The sequence below is a fragment of the Taudactylus pleione genome, unplaced genomic scaffold (genome assembly GCF_031769625.1).
Source record: "Taudactylus pleione unplaced genomic scaffold, aTauple2 ptg000687l, whole genome shotgun sequence".
Classification (NCBI taxonomy): domain Eukaryota; kingdom Metazoa; phylum Chordata; class Amphibia; order Anura; family Myobatrachidae; genus Taudactylus; species Taudactylus pleione.
Genome location: NW_028285089.1, coordinates 2370916 through 2390091, shown reverse-complemented (window position 1 = coordinate 2390091; position 19176 = coordinate 2370916). Strand labels below are relative to the sequence as shown.

Sequence of the window (19176 nt, the reverse complement as noted above, 5' to 3'; positions counted from 1 at the left end):
GTATGTTCAGATTTAGGTCAACTCAAAATCTTGCATTTAAAAAGGTAGGAATAACTGGAAGCAAAGGACCTGAAATCTGAGCTCCGAGAGGTATCAAATGATCTGCTGGAATGAGAAAATCTGTACTGGAATCAGCCATTCAGCTACAAATAGACTGGCTGAATAGTTGTTCTAATCCACCTCTAGTTAGTTTAGATGTTGGCCAACACTACCTTCTGTACATAAAACGAGATGAACAACTGAGCTTCTTCAGCAGACTGACAGCTTTATCTGTTTATTTTCAGAGCAAATTGGTTTATATTCCTGTGGTTAAGACTTTTTCACAGATAGGAAACTCATTAGCCTTAAAAGGAGGAGCTCTTAATCTTTGGAACTCTGGAAAGTTCCGATTGTCACTTGCTCTGATGTGACTTTAGATAACTTTTCGATGCAACTGTAACAATGTGGGGGAGGGGGGGGGGAGAGACAATAGTCAGTCATTGAAAGTCCTCATTAGGTCTCTACCGCCTCCAAAAATGACTAAGGATTGAATAACCCTTAGAGTAGTAGGAAAGATGGCATCTACATTTCAGGCAGTTCTGTTTGCTTAGTTCCACTTAAGGCCTGCCCAATCAATTCTTCAGGTTATCTCCTGTCACTCAAACGTCTCTTTTCTCTGGTGGATGAAGGAGGACAATCTCTGCAGATGTCATCCATTTTAAATCTGAAATCATTAGTCAACACCATCTCCACAAAATTTGTTCTCAACAGGAATCACAGTTTCAATACATGCCATGGAACAAAAGAACTTCTTTAAAACTTTCTTCACAAAGCTCAACCAGTTAATAGGAAACCCAATCAAGATGACTCGACAATGCTACGACAGTATCAAGGAGGAACCAATATACCTCAAACATTGATTGAAGTCAGGCAAATCGTGAATAGCAAATAAAAAACTGGGAGAACTTTCTAAGCAGAAAAAACTTCATCATGGTGCCTTCAACTGCCATTAACATAAAGCTGTCAGGTTGAACTCCAAAATAAGTCAATATTGTGCAAGGGCAAGAATCACAAAAGCATGCCTCAGACGCCATAACAGTTCCATGGAAATTCCACCTGGTTTACCCATTTGTCCAAGCACCATTGTCAGTAAAGGAAGAAAAAAAAAATTACGATAAATCGGGTATGTGTGTAGATGTTTCTCCTGGCACCATATTGGACAAAATGAGTAAGGTACTTGAAAATTCTAAAAATGGCAAGAGATCTGGCTTGGTATCTTCTGTTAGTAAAGAATTTAGTTTCACAGGGACAGTTACTGCATCAAAACTAACCTCAGCTGGCTTTAACAGCATGTGATTTTAAAGTATAAGGGTATATAGCTGATTGTCATTTAGACTATGAATGGAGCTAAAAAGCATGCATCATCAAAAATATATCACTACATTTGGAACATATACATATTACGAAAATACAGGTTTTTCGACTTAAACTTTCTTTAATCTTCTAGATAACTAATGTTCCTAAAGGATTACTGCCTCACACTGAGGTCATGGGTTCATTCCCACTATGCCCCTAACTGTGTAGAGTTTGTATATTCTCCCTGTGGTTGTGTGGGTTTCCTATGGGTACTCCAGTTTCCTCCCACATTCCTAAAATATACTGCTAGGTTAATTAGCTCCCAAGAAAAATGAACGTGCGTGTGTGTGTGTGTGTGTGTGTGTGTGTGTGTGTGTGTGTGTGTGTGTGTGTGTGTGTGTGTGTGTGTGTGAACATGTAGTAGGGAATATAGCTTGAAAGCGCCATTGGGGCAGGGACTGATGTGAATGGCCAATTATCTGTGAAGCGCTGTAGAATATGGGTGCGCTATATAAAGAACTGGTAATAAATAAAAATATACAGGAAGGTCAGGACTCATGTTTGCGACTAAATCCACAAAAGGTCAGGAGTCTTTCAGAGAAGAATAGCGTTAATACCCAAAATAAACTAATTTTTTATTAACGGAATTTTGCATGTTCAACCTCCTTATATTTGTACAGTGGCTCAGCGGGATTGAACAGTCTTGACTGTTACACAAATGTACTTTTTAATCTGAACAGTGATTTATTTTGTTAAAAAACAGTAATTTTAACTGCTAGAAGAAATCTGTCTTGCAGATGGCCATCTTTTCAATTTAATGTTGTGTTGAAATTTAAATCAGGACATTGTAACACTAGGTATTCTTCTACAGAAACACCTTTGATATCCTAGAGTCTTTACAGCTTCTTGATATGGCTAGAGCTCAATGTATTTACTTAAATAAAACTGCAGACATTCGTAATTAGGATAATACTTTAGTCCTATATAAAGGACAATAGAGACAGGCCAACAAGCAAACAATCACCAGACTTTAAATCGGCAGTGTTCTATTGATGCAGGTCTTTTTATTCCAGATAATGCAACACGCGCACTCCAACAAGAAAGTGGGAACCTTTTGGCCGGCACAGCAGCTACCTGGTCATCTGTTCACAATGTTTTTATAGATTTAATAATCAAAGGACACTTGGGCTATTTTAAAAGATCTCCCATTCTTAGATAACATTTTAGTATGCCTCCATTGTTATATTGGACCCCAATGGATGGAAAAGTAAATACAATTTTTGTACTTAAGTTAAAGATAATTTTTCTTGTTTAAAATTTGGGGACACTGGATGACTTTAATTTGCGCTCTAATAGTGTTGCTGTTGGAAATCTTGCATTTCAAGAGAAGTTGGGTTTAGTACCATTTTCAAATGCTATACTATCTCGGTGTATTTAAATGTGTATTTAGAATTTTGCATAAGCAATAAAACAAGGAAATTATTGCATGAAACAATAAGTTGACAACTTTTGAACTTGTCAGCAGTTGCAGTTTAAAACAGAAAAATACATTGTGTACTAGCTCTAGTGTTTTAACAGGCCATATCTCAAAAACTGCTGAATGTTGTTTCTTTATGTAAATTGTGCTATCGTCACATAAAGGCAGACGTTTTTCCTAAAGTGCATTTGTGACGCTTTCAGTAATTAAACCAAGGGTTTTCAAATCCAGGCATTGGGACACACTAAGGAGGGAATTCAATTAGCCGTGATAATGTGTTTTTTTTTGCGTGCGGATTTTGCTTATTGCGTCTACGCACACACCAGTTTTTCTCGCAATTAATTTCCAAAAGTTTGGTCCAATGGCTGTTTTATGCATAATTCTCAAACAGTCAAACGATAGAAAGCAAGCGTTTTTTGGCAAAGATAATGTGCTTTTTTAAATTGGGGGTGCAGAAAACTGCATATAAGTATATATTTGTGCCATTTAGAGACACTTTAAAAAAAAAAAAAAAAAAGTAAGAATATGCCTCTAATACCCATCTGCAATCTTAAAAACACCTGTCCCACTCATATAACACCCCCATATACATGTCCCATATCAGTTAAACTATTTTCCTGCACTTTTTCACTGCAAAAATAACAAGGAGGGTGTCCCAGTAGTTCTGAACAGAGTCCCAACATTTTTATCTTGAAATAGGGATTTCCCCCAACTTTTCACATGCTCAGGAGGTAAAATGCATGTCAAATTTGCACCAGCAAAAACCACGGCTAATAGGATAGCGTGATAAGATATAAATTTGCACTATAAGCTGTTTTTTTCCCGAAAAGTGGCTTATCGCGGCTAATTGAATTCTTTTCTAAGGTGGGAATGAAATAGGTTGGGATTTTTTGGCTAAGAATATACACCAAGCGCTGGGAGGGAAGAATCTTCTAATGAAACACCAATAAGAGCAACTGTGAATGGGCAGCCAGCCTAATATAAAAATAAAGGAAACTACACAGCGCTATAGAGGTTTGAGAAACCACAATCAATTTATAAACAATAATTTATTGAAAATGCAACTGTATCAATTAAAAAATGTCACTTTATAGCAATAAACAGCATCCTTTCACAGTATGTTTTCTTTCCATAATAGTATAAACAGATAATATTATATCTGATCAAAACCTATTCATAAAGCTTTGAAATATAAATAGATTTTAAAAAAAAGACGAAACCAGCAGGACGTTTCCAAGCCACCTGATGAGGTTATAATCACTGAAATATATTTGGATATGTGCAATTATAATACTGCTGCCTCATTTCAGGAGACTGATCGTCGTTTTTATGACTCTAAAAGATGAAATAGAGTCCCTGTTGTAATATCGGCTCCTAAAGGAAGAATCTATCCTGGATATAATTGTCAGGACCCAAGGAGTTGGCTTGTAGCCTGCTGTATACTCCAAAGTGGTCACTCACTGCAAATGTTCCAGGTGATGTTATTCAATGTGGGTGCTAGGAGAGCTGGCTTGCGGCATGCTGTTTAGACTCCGCTGGCTGTCGCCTCCGGCCGTCACTTCCGTACCAACAGCGAGATCATACTCCGCACCGCACTCACAAACCGAGAGACCAGTGTCCCCCTGGATTTATAGTGGTAATGCACTGGCTTGTGTCTCTCAGCAGCGGCTTCAGAAAGACAATATCCACTGGTTCTTCTTGTAGAGAAAAGGTATCAGATATTCTGCAACATAGTATAAAGCAGGATGGGTTGTAAATGTCCCAAGCAAACCTCCTGACATGTTTCTTCCAATAAAACGCATGCACCCATTTCCTTTGAAAAAATCAGTTTTAAGAAACGCGTCAGTTTTGCTTGGAACATTTACAACGTATGCTGCTTCATACTACGTTGCATAGAGAAAACTCTACATGCATGTAGTTTGCGCAATCTGGCCGAACAGAGCCACATTAAATATATGTATTACTTTGTCACAAATGAATACTCAATTAGGGGCCCCTGAAAATAATACAAATATTAGCCATAATTAAAGATTTTACTATTGAAGCAGTAATCTAAAATTGTGTGGCTAATATTTTTATTGGGGAAATATTAATACATACACCAATTATATTACAAACTTCTGGCAGTGCCAGCATGGATGTACTTCAATCAATAATATTATTGACTTCACCACTTAAAGTGTTATTTCAACATTATTGCCCCCAAAATAAATTAAATTATGGCCAATCAAAATATTTATTATTTTTGTAGGCACCTTGAGTATCAAGTAATGGCAAAGTAATAGATTTTTAATGTGGATCGTTGTCATGTTCAGCCCAACAGATAGCATAAAATGCATGTAATTTGAACAATCTGGTCAGCCAGGGGCATGTCATTTATACCCCTTTTCCACCAAAACTCCGGGTCTGACCCGAGTTGGAACAGAGTTCCTATCGGGATCAGACCTGGAATTTAGCCGGCGCCAACTCGGGATATTCCCGGATCGGCGCCGCTCACACCGGAGTCGGGTCTGCCTAGACCCGGCTTTCCCAGCGTGAAAGTGGACGCTGGGAGAGGACGTCATCTCCAAGCATCACTGAAGCCGGACCAATCGGCCAGCTAGCAGCGCACTCCAGGTCATCGTGACCCAGAGTGCGCTGTTCTCACAGCAGGGTTTCACGGGCTATGCCCGTGTTAAACCCTGCTATTTTTACCTGGGTTGGATTGCCGGGTCACTCGACCCGGCATTCCAACACTCTCCCCTTTTATACCAGGAAGCTGCCCGGGTTAACCCTGCAATAACCCGGGTTTTAGCTGCGGTGTAAAAGGGGTATTACTCTGCAACTTTTTATGGCAATTTTCTTAAGACTTTACAAGTCACAGGCTGTTATATCAGACAACTTATGTTTGACATTAAAAAATTGATTCTGGCACATTTCTAGCAATTTTGCCTCTAGTCTCACTATATTACATACAGCCAACTGAAACTCACCAGTGTTGTAATAACCTCCAATTTTTAATTCTACCCTTAAGCTGGGTACACTGTACGATGTATCATACAATTTTTCTCTACGTTGCGGATCAGAACGATAGATCGTTTACACCGTAGTGTGTACGCCCGAGATGTCATTTCCGGCTGTCACATCACAGCAGATGGAACGATGCAATGAACGTGATGTAGTTATATGCAGCAAGTAATTGTACATCGCACCATCGTATGATGGATCTTGCAGTGGGTACACAGCCCAAAATGTATAGTTACATCGCTCACCACATCGCTGGACTGCACAGTCGTATGGTTTAATCCCCAGCTTTAGAGTGCATGTTTTATTGCTCTCCTCACAGAAACACACAAGATAATTAGAACCACCTGTGTCAGTCAATAATGAACACACCTGTGTATCAGCAAAGAGATGGAAAACATGCACAATAATGGTGCATACACACGATCAGATTTTTCCTTCAGATATGAACGATAACGATTTAAAAATCGTTCAGTCGTTCATATCTGAAGGAAAATCGTTCATATCTGACATGCCTGAACGATGGACGATCAACGATGCGCGTTCCCGATGGTCAGATAACGATTTCTGACATCTGATGTGTTTGCAGTCAGACTTGGACGATTCCATTCATTTTAATGCAGTCAAAAATCGTTCAATCGTTCAAATCGTTCAAATCGTTCAAAACTTTGGTAAAATCGTTCAAATCGTTCAGTCGTTCATCTGACAAATCTGACAAGTCTGACAAATCTGACCGTGTGTATGCTCCATTAGTGTGTTCCAAGGACTGAGAATCACTGAAGGAAACAGTCAATGTGATTTGCTGAATATAAGCACATGAAGAGCTTTAATATAGTTATGCTGCAACACATTCTTTCCATAGACATTGAAGACAAATGCATGCAAGGGTTAATTAAAGCTTAGGGGGAAAAAAATCAAATCCATTCACATATGCTTATAATACATAGAAAAGTGTAAAAATATATACTATTATTTTTGACACTGATGTCTGTCCAATGTTATTTGAAGTCTTATAAATGTGCAGACCATGCACTCTCATAAGAGTCAACTATTCTGAATGTGCCTTCAGCTGCCCTGAACCTTTTTACAGCCACTAGTATAAAAAAATGGAAACAGGAAGGGTGGCTTAATACTGGCCTGTGTTCCTCAGACCTCACAGCGGCCACAAAACTGTGCATACCAAAATACATTAATACTCACTCCAGCAAGACATTTTTCCAGTGTGTCCAATATAATCAGCTGAGACAAATATAAATTTTTTTCAGCAGCTTCTCCAAATATTCTCTGTTTTAAAAAAACAAAAAAAAACAAAAAACATTAATGGGTTCATTAATGAAATAATACTTTTTAGTAACTGAAGACTAGGAGATACTCCGACACAATTCTTAGTAAATGTATTAAACACGTTGGGCATCACAGGGACACAAGTGGGTTTAAAACAAACTCACAAATTTTCTAAACATATGCAATGAGCCTTGGCTGCCCATGACCCTGTCACCAGTTCACCGGTTGTCCTTCCAAGGACCACTTGTGATAGATACTAACCTCTGCATACTAGGACCAACCCATAAGTCTCTGTTTTGGAAATGCTTTGACCCAGTCGTCTAGGCATCACAATTTGGCATTTGTCAAAGTTGCTCTGACTATTACGCTTGTCATTTTTCCTGCTTCAAGCACCATCAACTTCAATAACAGAGTATTCACTTGCTGCCTAATATATCCCACCCCTTGACAGGTGCCATTGTAAAAAGATAATCAACGTTAGTCACTTCACCTGTCAGTGGTTTAATGTTATGTCTAAAGGCCCCCATACATCAGCAATCTGAAAACCACAATTGAACAATTTGAAGATTTATTGCCCGATTTTAGGATTTCCCAATCTAGCAATCTGCACCCATACACTACAGATATTTTTCAGTGATTTGCAGATCGATTGCAGCAAACACAGATCTGGCAATCTTGAAAGGCCCATCATTTTACTAGTAACGGTCTGCAAATCTGCTGATCATGTCCATAAACTAGCAATCTACAGCCCCAATCCATCTGTGAAATCCAACATGTTGGACAATCTGATTAAACAATTCCAATCACTTTTTGGTTGCAATCTGCGATCTGTGAAGCCCATACATTGCAGATTTTTATACACAATCGATTGCAAATTGCACGTTTGCTGCAATCAATCTCTGATGTATGGGGGCCTTGATGGGTGTATATTGTAAGCAGACAAGAGGGCCCTGCTTGTAAAGGCCCCCATACATCAGAGATGGATTGCAGCAATCGTGCAATTTGCAAATGATGGACCGTAGCGTTCCCGCTAGGCTGTTTTAGCGGGGCGCGGCGCCCTGCCCTCTTTCTGGAAAGCAAAAATCGCTCTGCCCTCCAGAAGGAGGGCAAAAAGCGCCCTGCCCTAACAGCCTGCGGGAACCGTCTTCACCCGCGAGTCGCATTGTCCCGCGGGTGAAGAAATGTGCGGCGGCCCGGTCACCGCCGGAGAATAGACGCCGGGCGCATGCGCCCGGCATCTATTCTCCCTGTCTGCAGGGCTTGGGGGCTGCCCGGCGTGTCCGTAAGTGCCGGGCACGCCCCCAAGAGTAACGAATAGGGGACGCGTCTTATAGACACGCCCCCTTTTCGATGACCACGCCCCCTTCTCGGGCACACGCGCGGATATGCCCTCTCTAGCTCCGGCGCCCTTCCTCCCGCCGGAGCTAGAGGGAACACTAGACCATTTATAATATACTGAACTGTAATATTGACAATTGTGCCATATCGGATACATTGAATACCTTATCCGCAATTAATACGTGGATGAAGAGAGGCACATAATATACTAATATTGATTGATATATTACAGTCAGACTTATAATTTAAGGACCATTATGAGTATATTTATTTTTTTTTTTACTTTTCTTGATTATACTCTACATATATGTGGACAATTGCATCCTATAGAGACTGTGAACCCAAAGACCTGAATATATATAAAAATAGATCTGCTATTCAAAGTATATACTTCATAAAACAGGATTGCTTTTTGTCCAGTTCCTTTTTCTCCTACTATTACTTAAATGGAGAATATAATGTGCTAATGTATTTAATATATCTACAACTTGCAGATAATATTCATAAGTTCCCTCTGAGTAGGAGAATTTGGATACAGGCAACAACTGTTGCAATATCATTATAACATTTATCTGTTAATTTTCCCAGCTACAATAGTAACCAATTTAAGACACAGTTGGATAGTCTCTGTTTAATAGCACTAGTGGTTACAACATTGTGGATTGAAGCAAACAGAGAAACACAGACCCATAGTGTTTCTGATTTAATATACACGGTGCTCAGACAGCTATTGATACTACACACTGAGGAATAGAGATATACTATACCCAGAGAAGAGATTTATTTCATTGTATATAATATAGACAACATGTCACAGTGGCAATTCACTTTATTCATTGATATCATTCACTATACTATCCTTATTCCTGTTTAGGAATAATACTATTGTTTTTATATTTTGCCGTATTGGTGTCCCTTATATATTAGTTTTTAACATTATACCAATAAAGATTTAATATTTTAAATACTTATTGAATTATCAGAATTAAGTGTGGAGTAGTTGGGCGATAAAGAGTGCACCATACAATAGTACTCAATTCTTTTTTCTTCTTTGTTTATGAATATTTCCCAATCTAGCAATCTGCGCCCATACATTAGATATTTTTCAGTGATTTGCATATCGATTGCAGTAAACACAAATCTGCCTATCTTGAAAGGCCCATCATTTTATTAGTAACGGTCTGCAGATCTGCTGATCTTCTCCATACACTTGCAAACTACAACCCCAATCGATCTGTGAAATCCAACATGTTGGACAATCTGATTTAACAATTCCAATTACTTTTTGGTTGCAATCTGCGATCTGTGAAGCCCATACTTTGCAGAGTGGCAGATCTGTGTTTGCTGCAATCAAACTGCAAATCACTGAAAAAGATCTGTAGTGTATGGGCGAAGATTGCTCGATTGGGAAATCCTAAGATTTGGCAATAAATCTTCAAATTGTTAAATTGTGGTTTTTAGATTGCTGATGTATGGGGGCCTTAACTAGGAAAAATCTCAAGAGATTTTGCCCACTATTTTTGTCCGGTAGGTAATGCTTCAAAAATTTCATCAAGAGGTTAATCGAACTAGACACATTACTGTAGGTATTGGCTAAACACTTACCATGTTGTTTACATTTTTTAAAATGTGTGTAAGTCCACTTATAACCAGAGAAAATTTGTATTTTGAAATGTTTATGAGACACTCTTTGTTGTGCTCCATGCTGACTTTGGTGTGTGTATTCTGCTGCCCGGCTTTAATTGGAAGCTGTAAAAGAGAAAAGGAAAAAAGTTTCAGACATCAAATACATATTTACATACATGAGGATTTTTTTAATTGCAAAAGCTGCCCAGCATATTTAAGACAGCCCAAACAGAACATTCCACAGCCAAAGAATAAACATATGCAATGACTGGAGACCAACACAAACCTACAAGAATGATGAAAGATGTGTCAAGTAAAGTGCACAATTTTGGTAACTGCAACATAAGTTTAAATAGCACAAAATCAAATGACTTAGCCATGGCTCCAATGTGCAGGAGAGGGCCGGGAAGTTTTTAACTAGTCATGATAAATTACTGTCAATAATATAGTGTACTGTATTAGGTTAAGTATTAGGGGTCAATTCAATTAGGTGTGAGTAGGGTCCTGCGAGTGACTCTCATGGCAAACTAGCACTGCGATTTACATTTGTTATTCAATTCCAAAATCACAATGATTTTTCAGAAGAAATTTGCATTTTATTGTGCGTACTGCCCTGTGCAAAAGAAAAAGGTGGGGAAAATCTTTATTCTGAGGTACAAATGTGCAGAACCTCTTGTAATGAGCGTACTGCTCATTGCAAGAGGTTCTCCACATTTGTACATCACTTCTAATTTTGAAGAGAAAATAAAAAAAAAAAGGCATCACCTTTAATATGGCATCACCAAAACAAATCTGAATTGCATTCTCAATGGTACACAAATCCCACCCACAAGCCCAAGTATTCTGTGGCATTCAAAGGATAGAAACTTGTATAACGTTACCTTTGCTCACACATAGTATAAGACTCAATTTGCAAAGTTCATCATATCTTATTTATATGTCGCTACTGTGTGTCCATAGTGCCAAACAGTTAAAATTACATAATGCACAAAATCAATATAACAAGCTTAAGGCAGACAGTACAAGTGGAAAAATCTAACAGTGACAACTGGAAGAAAGTGACAGCTAAGACAGTGACCGTTATTAACAGAAGCATTACATGACCCAATTTCCTGAGAAGGGCAGACAGAAAGGTTGATAGTCGCTGACTGAGTGGGAGCCAACTGGAGACAAGAGTATTAAAGTGTGAGCGCCAAGAGGGTGGAGGCGCTACTCGTGAGAGCTTACAGTCTAGGGAATAACCCTGAACGAAGGGGAGATGAGGAGGGAGAACAGATGGTTAGAGTTAAGAGTCTGCGACAGGCCTGAATGAACAGGTGAGTTTTCACAGAACGTTTGAAGTATGCAGATTGCTACATCGTCTGATATTGAGGGAAAGTTAGTTCCAGATGAGGTAACCAGCAGCGGTGGCAAGGAAACAGTCAGAGGAAGAGTGACGAGTGTGAAAGGAAGGAGCTGGAGAAAGGAAGACCAGCGAATGGGTGGTTACAGAAGGGAGAAAACTATGGCACCAACAAGCAATATTAGTAGCCTTGAGGGTGAGACTTCTGGATGATTTACATGTAAATTGACAGGATTGCATGGAGGGAGTGGATGGCAAAAGGGATATCAAATTGTCAAGCTTAAGAAAGCTGGGAGATCCAGAGAGAGTTGGAGATGCGGAGGGGGGGGGGGGGGGATCAGAGGAGGAGAGGTCAGGGAAAGTAGATTTGTTTGTCAACCGCATTAAAGTGGTATTGTAGACCGAATGTGCTGATGAGATCTCCAAAGAATGAAGCAAATATAGAGAAGAGAACGGGGCCAAAGACAGAGGTTTGGGGAACAGCCAACTGAAAGAGAAAGTGGAAGGGGAATAGAGTTGGAGGTACTATAGAGAATGAGAAAGTACAGTCAGAAAGGTAGGACACCCATGAGTAGAGAAAGTCATGGAGCCCAAGGTGTATATTTACTAAAGTGCGGGTTTTTAGAAGTGGAGAAGTTCCCCATAGCAACCAACCAGATTAATGCTATTATCTTCTAGAAGGTGCTAGATAAATGTTAAGTAAAATCTGATTGGGTGCTATGGGCAACATATTTATTTCTAAAAACCTGCACTTTAGTAAATATACCCCTAAGAAAAGAGGCTGACTGATCCAGGAGGAAAAGAATGGAAAAGTGACACAATGGTATGGTGTTAAGGAGTAAGGCAGGAGAACTCCTGATGGATGTTTTCAATTTTGGAGGAAATGTAGCCTAATCAAGGGCCATAAGAGAAGATTGAAGAAAAGCAAGGGGAGGGCAGACAAAAGAGTTGAATGTGGCAAAGAAGCAATAGCAGTGGGAGGAGATAACAAATCTGAAATCAGAGTTTGGAGAGGGAATGAGCACAGTTGTAAGAGGAAAGAATACATTTGAAATAAAGGAAATCAGAAAGTGAACAAGATTTTCTCCAATGACGTTCTGTATTCTGGAACATTTTTGGATGCGTTAGTCCAGAATGTCAGAGGTGTGGTGTGGACCATCAGAGAATAACAGTAACCGCTGGGGCAACAGAGTCCAGAGAGGAGATTAGGGTAAAGTTATAGAGGCAGGCAGCCGTGTTATAACAGAAAAGTGTGGAGATAGGGTAAGAAGGAAGTCAATGGAGCACGGAGAAGTCAGGGTGGAGTGCGTCAAGGTTGTGATGGGTGAGAGTAATCTTGTGAGAGGAGGTGGTTGAAGAGAGAGAAAGAGGGAGGGAGAGGAGTCCAAGAGGGAATGAGAAATTGGTTGTATATAGGTCACAGCAGTGGGAAAAGAGGTGGTAAAAGGGTGAAACCACTAGAGTGAAAATGGGAGACTGTCCATTGAGTGAGGTTGAGGTATGACTTTGAGGGAAAGTTCAGAAGCAGCAGAATCCATGGGATCACCACTAGGGATATCAAAGTCACCAAAAGCACAAGAAACCGCAAAAAGTGTGAAGAGGTGAGATGGACATGACGTTAGCCAGGTAACAAGTAGATAGGGAAGAGTCCAGAGAGGTGCGAGGTGTGTGGGAGTGGAACAAAGTGGTGATAGAGCAAGATATATAGAGCAATTAGAGCAGGGGTTCTCAATCATACACAGTTCATCTATTTTGCTGGGTCAGTAATTAACCCACCTGATTCCACAGAGATCCTTAACTATTTTTTTTTATAAAAGTTTAACAAAATTCTCAATTATGTATTAACAAATTATGTAAATAGATAATTAAACATGATTCAATATTTTTTTTTTTAACAAGTATACTAATTTGTTACTAAAATTATATTGAACGAAGTTTAAATAAATAATAATGTTTATAAAGCGACTTTTTGCAGGACTTCACAGTATGTAAAAGGTCAACAAGGAAACGGATGTAGGAAGTTTACCATTTGTAGTTGCACTTACATTAAACTGACATAGTATGAGACACGTAGAGGATGGATCTAGGTTAATACCCCGGCAGCCCGCAATCTCACAATACTGACGCCGGCATCCTACCCGCTGGGTTACCGAAGGTAAGTAGCGGGGTGGGTGGAAGAGTTATAGTTAGGTTTAGAGGTTAGGCACTAGGGGTAGGGTTAGGGTTAAGCACTAAGGGGGAGGGTTAGGTTTAGGGTGTAGAGAAGGGGAGATTAGGTTCATGCACGAAAGTGGGAGGTTAGGGTGAGGCACCAAAGTAAGCATACCGAATAACAAATGTCGGTATGCTAGCCTTGTTGGGATGCCGGTGTCGGGATTCTGACAGCCGGGATCCCAAATGCCAGCATCCCATACCCAACCAGATTAGGATGACTGGCAAAGATGTATAAAGTATTTAACCTGGTGATAATGGCCATTTCCAGTTGCTGCCAGCTAGCTCCATTGTGCTCACTAAGGGGTTCATTTATCAACGCATTTCACCATACGCAACGAGTTTTAAAACACATGGCTTATGATAATGGTGCTCCAGCCAATCAGCTCCAGTTATCTGCTTGAAAAATGACAGTTGGGAGCCGATTGGCTGGAGTACCATTTATCTTAAACGAATTTTAAAACTCGTGTATAATAAAACTTGTTGATAAATGGGCCCCAGTGCATTCAACATCTCTGAAGCCCTTGATATCACCTGGGTAACTCTGTCCATCATATTCAACATAGAACCAGTCAACAACATTCACTACAGTACATCAGCTGAAGTCACTGTGACAGTTATATTAAGTTCATCAGTAGAAAGACATGAAGTTGAAAATGTCTTGGCATTTGCTGTGATGCAATTTAATCTTCATCTATGGTGTCCTATAATTCATGGAATGACCCACTAGTTTAAAGAACAACTCCTCAAAAAGTGGATATTCATTCATTTGGATTTCCACCTATTGGGTAAAAGTCCCACCCCTGCACTCAGGTGCTGGTTTCAGAGCATACCCCCCATTGATAACTTTTAAAGCATATCCAATGAAGTCTCTTTGCTAGTAAATGTGAGGCTTCCAATCAAGTGGAGATAAGATTACCCAATGCTGAAAGCACCATTTTAAATCATCTTTATATTATTTAAGCTTCTATAAGGTCAGGTAGATGTAGTCATTGCTGATCAGATTTGCATATTTTGTATGACTTAGGAAATTCACGTCAATAACACAAAAGTGTAGTATAAGGCCAATTATTTGTTGTTGTGTTACTTTGTACATTCGCAGGAAATAAATACTCACATTGATCATGTCAGGATTTACTTTTACAGCAAATATGGGAATACAGGATATATGTGCAGAACAATGTGCCTGTAAGTTTTACTAATTAGCTATTATAAAATAAAGAGGAAATTGCACTTATTTTGAATAATAGTATTGGCATTTCCTTTTAAAAGCCAGCTAGCTGCTACCTTTTTTTTGTCATGACCCGTTCTCTTTCACACCTTCTGCTACTTCTGCCACCTGTGTTCTTAACTTTCCAGCTTGGAGCCGTATTCAATTAGACGCGAAAAGCCAAGATCTGCGAAAAAGTATCGCCGATTGAGTCTTTTCGCCTGTCGGAAACTTATCTCCGTATTCAATTACACTCGCTTTTTGCTTACGCGGAAAGTCAATGCAATGTAATAGGCGAAAAGATTTGCCTCTGAATAGCAACATTTTTGTTTTGGGTTTCAAAGGTGGGGAAACCACTCAGAACCCTTGGGACATAACCCTAAAGGACAATTGCGTCAAAACATTCCGGAGAAAAACTTATGAACACCCCAAAAAAGTACTTTGAATTTGGGGCGAAAAAGCACCAAGTAGGGGGACATTCAAAAACCAGCAAGATAAGGTTCTGGGGGTGCTCTAAGAAGGGGTCAAGTGTTTTTTGGGATTGCAGGTGCTTTTAGGAGGGAGGAATTTCACTTTTATTAAAACTTCACTTTACAGACATTAAAAGATGCTTGCACCCATTTTCAGGTACCCCAAATTTGCCAGGACTACTTATTTTTGCCCCAAAATACTGCCTTATGCCATTCTTAACCACTTGTGCAAAGATGCTAATTAGAGGCTATTGTACCAACTTAAGTTCCCCCAAACAGTTTTATTAGGACTAATCGGGCACTACATTTATCCCCAATGTTTCTGCATCTTTTTGGGGGGTTCAAGCCGATTTCCCCGATTCTGACACCACTTTCCGCCTGTTCGGACTTCGCGTACCGCCGTTTTCGCGTCTTTTGGAACTGAATACGGCAAATAGCGGGGACGAAAACGATAAGTTTCCGCGGCCAAAAGAAGCGATGTAGCCGAAAAGTCCATCAGGCTTTATCACGGGTGCGAAACTAATTGAATACCGCTTTTGACATTACCCACAACCATATGGCACTTTTTGGTTTTAAGGGGTCGATTTACTAAGCAATGTTAGGAGACAGAGTGAAAAGTGATAAGGTGCCAGCCAATCAGCTCCTAACTGACATCTCACAGGCTGTGTTTGAAACATGACAGTTGGGAGCTGACTGGCTGGCACCTTATCACTTTTCAATTTGTCTCCTAAAGGGGGGCATCCACTAGACGATTTTATCCCTGTCCAACCTCTTAACGATTTTCCCTTGAAGTTTCCCCTGAAATTTGATTTTCCACTCTGAACAATGTGCAAAAGATTTGCAAAAGATCTAACGATAAACTATGTTGTTTGAATCTGTGATTGAGAGCTTTCAGCTATAGTGGGCAGATAGTGGTTCATCGTTTGATCGTTAAGCGAGAACGATGTGAGAACGATGTGTAAACGATGTGTAAACGATGTGTAAACGATGTGTAAACGATGTGTAAACGATGTGTAAACAATCAAGTGAAATTGACCTGCATGTTCAGTCGATGGAGGAGACGATCAAACGACCAGCGGGATCGCGCATCGTACATCGTTAGAAACAATTACTGCACGATTTGCAAACGATGTCTGAACGATTATCGAACGATTTTATCATTATCGTTCAACTTTATCGTCTAGTGGATGCCCCCCATAACACTGTTTAGTAAATAGACCCCTAAGTAATTAATCCATAGTGGATAGTATAACAATCATTTAGTAAAAATAATTAGGAGAGCAGGTTTAGATAAATATATAAGTCCCTTCAATTTCTATGTCCATTCTGTTGTAATGAGTCATGCATATAAACAATAAAATGTAACCACTAAAGGTGCGATAAAGCAGCCAATCCAACAGATTGGTACGATTTGGCTGCTCTATCGTACCGCGTATGGGCATGATATCAGACAGAGCGCGCACCCGTGGGGTCATACATCGCACCCCCAGATCTTACTGCCAGTTCAGGCGATCTGGGAATGCGATGTGCGATCCCATGCAGCACTATGCGTGTGGGGGAGGGGGGGAGCCGGCCTATCGAGTGGTCTGCAACCTGATTGCACAGTGTGTGGGGACCTCCCGATATGTTGGATGTCGGATCCCCCATCGCGTCGCACAGTGCATATCGCATCGTGTATGGCCAGCTTAAGAGTGCACGTTTTTCTGCTTCTAAGCATTATGACTACCTACCCAATATATTATGGTCATTTTTTTTAAGTGTTGAATTTCAGCTTCATTTTTGTGAGTGGTGAATTTAAACTTCTAAAAATGAACATGACATGTAATGTGAGTCACATGGAATGACCCTAGTATAGTGGTTCCCAAACGTGGTGCCTCAGGACACTTGCATGGGTGTCTCGGGTTGGTGGCTCAGTACCAAATAAAATTATATTTACTCAGTGTGATTGACAGCGATTAGCACTGGTTTTGCCTATCAAAAATATGTGGACAAAAAGAAGCACAGCCCTGTCAACCACTACATAACTGAACCTAAGGGTGACACATAAGCACAATTTACTTAATTTAATTGTTGCTGAATTTCTCAATTATTGGCCCATGGTGCCGTTGAAATAAATGCTGATACTCTAGGGCGCAGAGATTCGAAGTGGTTTGGGAACCACTGTCCTATTACATATTAGCAGACTGAGAAATATTATATTATATAGTATGTTTATTATGAGCACACCTAAAATTAAAAGTTCAACATAAAACATTGCCAACAAGTAACTGCTAAAAAGTTCATACAGGTTGAGTCTCCCATATCCAAAATGTTTGGGACTAGAAGTATTTTGGAATATGTGCACACCATAAAGAGATATCTTGGGAATGGGACCCAAGCCTAAACACAGAATATAGTAAGTAATTTTATAATTTTCTGCATCAAAGTTTGTGTATATACACAAAATGAATTTATGTTTCATATGCACCTTTTACACACACAGGCTGAAGATAATTTTATACAATATTAATAATTTTGTGCATTAAGCAAAGTTTGTGTACATTGAACTATCAACAAGCAAAGGTGTCACTATCTCAGTCGCGCTCTAAAAATGTCATATTTGAATATGGGAGACTCAACCAATACTACTGATAGAGTTAATTCTGGATGTTGGTTTGTTCAAATATATGCTGACATGAAGATACAGAAGTTCACATATTCTCACCAAGGATTTCTGTGTGCCTATTGTTTGGAATTAAAGAATATTCAATGTTGCAATGTAGCGGTTGATTTTACCGTCTGTACCTTTCTAGTGGATAATGAACAAAGGTTCTTTGATATTTGTAATACGTTGAAAAAAATCTAGAAGTCAGTAGTTATTTGCCTATTAATATAATGTTGCCCCCTGCTGCTAACACAAGTAATAGCTCCCAGTATATACGTGACTTATTAAGTCATTTCCGCATGCATTAATTATAAAAAACTACATAAATCCTTGATGCACCTAATAAAGTTAGAGTATTGTTGACAAATTGTTGTGTGTGTCTACTTGCTCTCTGGCTGTAACCTTTTTCTTTCCAGTTAGCCTGGTTACATGACAACTTGCCTTTATCAACTCGAGGTTCGCACAAAGATTCCCAGTTCTTGACCATAGACAGGCACCTCGTCTGGTGTGTGTTGGACGACAGGACTGCTAAATCGCGCGGTGAGTGGAATTGTTGTCTGCTATCAAAGCTTTTCTGTCCTCCTGTGTCCAAGTAAAAATCATCTGTCTATGGGCTTGATTCAATTGAACGCGAATTAAATAGTGCCGGGAGGTTGCTCCCGAAGCTATTCAATTCAGCGCGGTTAGGTCGGAGAATTCCCATTCTCCCGCCCTTGCGCCTTACAGGGTGTTTAGACGCGTGAACGGGCATTCTCCGCCAAAACTGCCTGGCGCAATGCTGTTTCCACAGTGCTAAGGGCAGAAAACAGCATCTCACCTGTACCTTTGTTGGATTTCTGCTCGCGAGAAGAAATCCTCAACAGTGCACTGAATTTAATTTGCAATCAATTGAATTGAGCCCTTTGTGTAAGACTAGGGGTAAGTTTCAGCAGCTGTGCTTTTACATGTGCTTCTATGTTATTAGGCATATAATTGAGTTTGTGATTGACTTATGTTGCACACGGGAATGTATGTCTGTCCCTTTTGAAACCTTGGAGTAAAGGCTAACCCAGGTACCGCGGCTGGCTTGCCCCGCAGGTTCAAACTTGGAACTGACTCCTTGGTGAAATAGGTTGACTGATATTGCCTGTATCAATTGAATCAAGTGGTGGTGTATAAAGCCGCCCATTGACTCTGGAAAGATATCAAGCAGTTCCCTGCTGGCACCCATATGAGGTGCCTGGGGTCAGGAAATAT

General features: G+C 39.8%; 1 protein-coding gene across 8 annotated transcripts in view; it reads right to left on the bottom strand.

The window, feature by feature from the left end:
• NF1 (neurofibromin 1) overlaps positions 1–19176 on the bottom strand; it is a 297405-nt gene that overhangs the window by 228833 nt on the left and 49396 nt on the right. For all 8 annotated transcript variants that reach the window (XM_088456127.1, XM_088456122.1, XM_088456124.1 and 5 more), the window contains exons 2-3: positions 10043–10186; positions 7016–7099 (exon numbers count right to left, since the gene is read on the bottom strand). In XM_088456127.1, coding sequence (XP_088312253.1) covers positions 7016–7099; positions 10043–10186 — 228 coding nt within the window. The remainder of the gene's footprint in view (positions 1–7015; positions 7100–10042; positions 10187–19176) is intronic.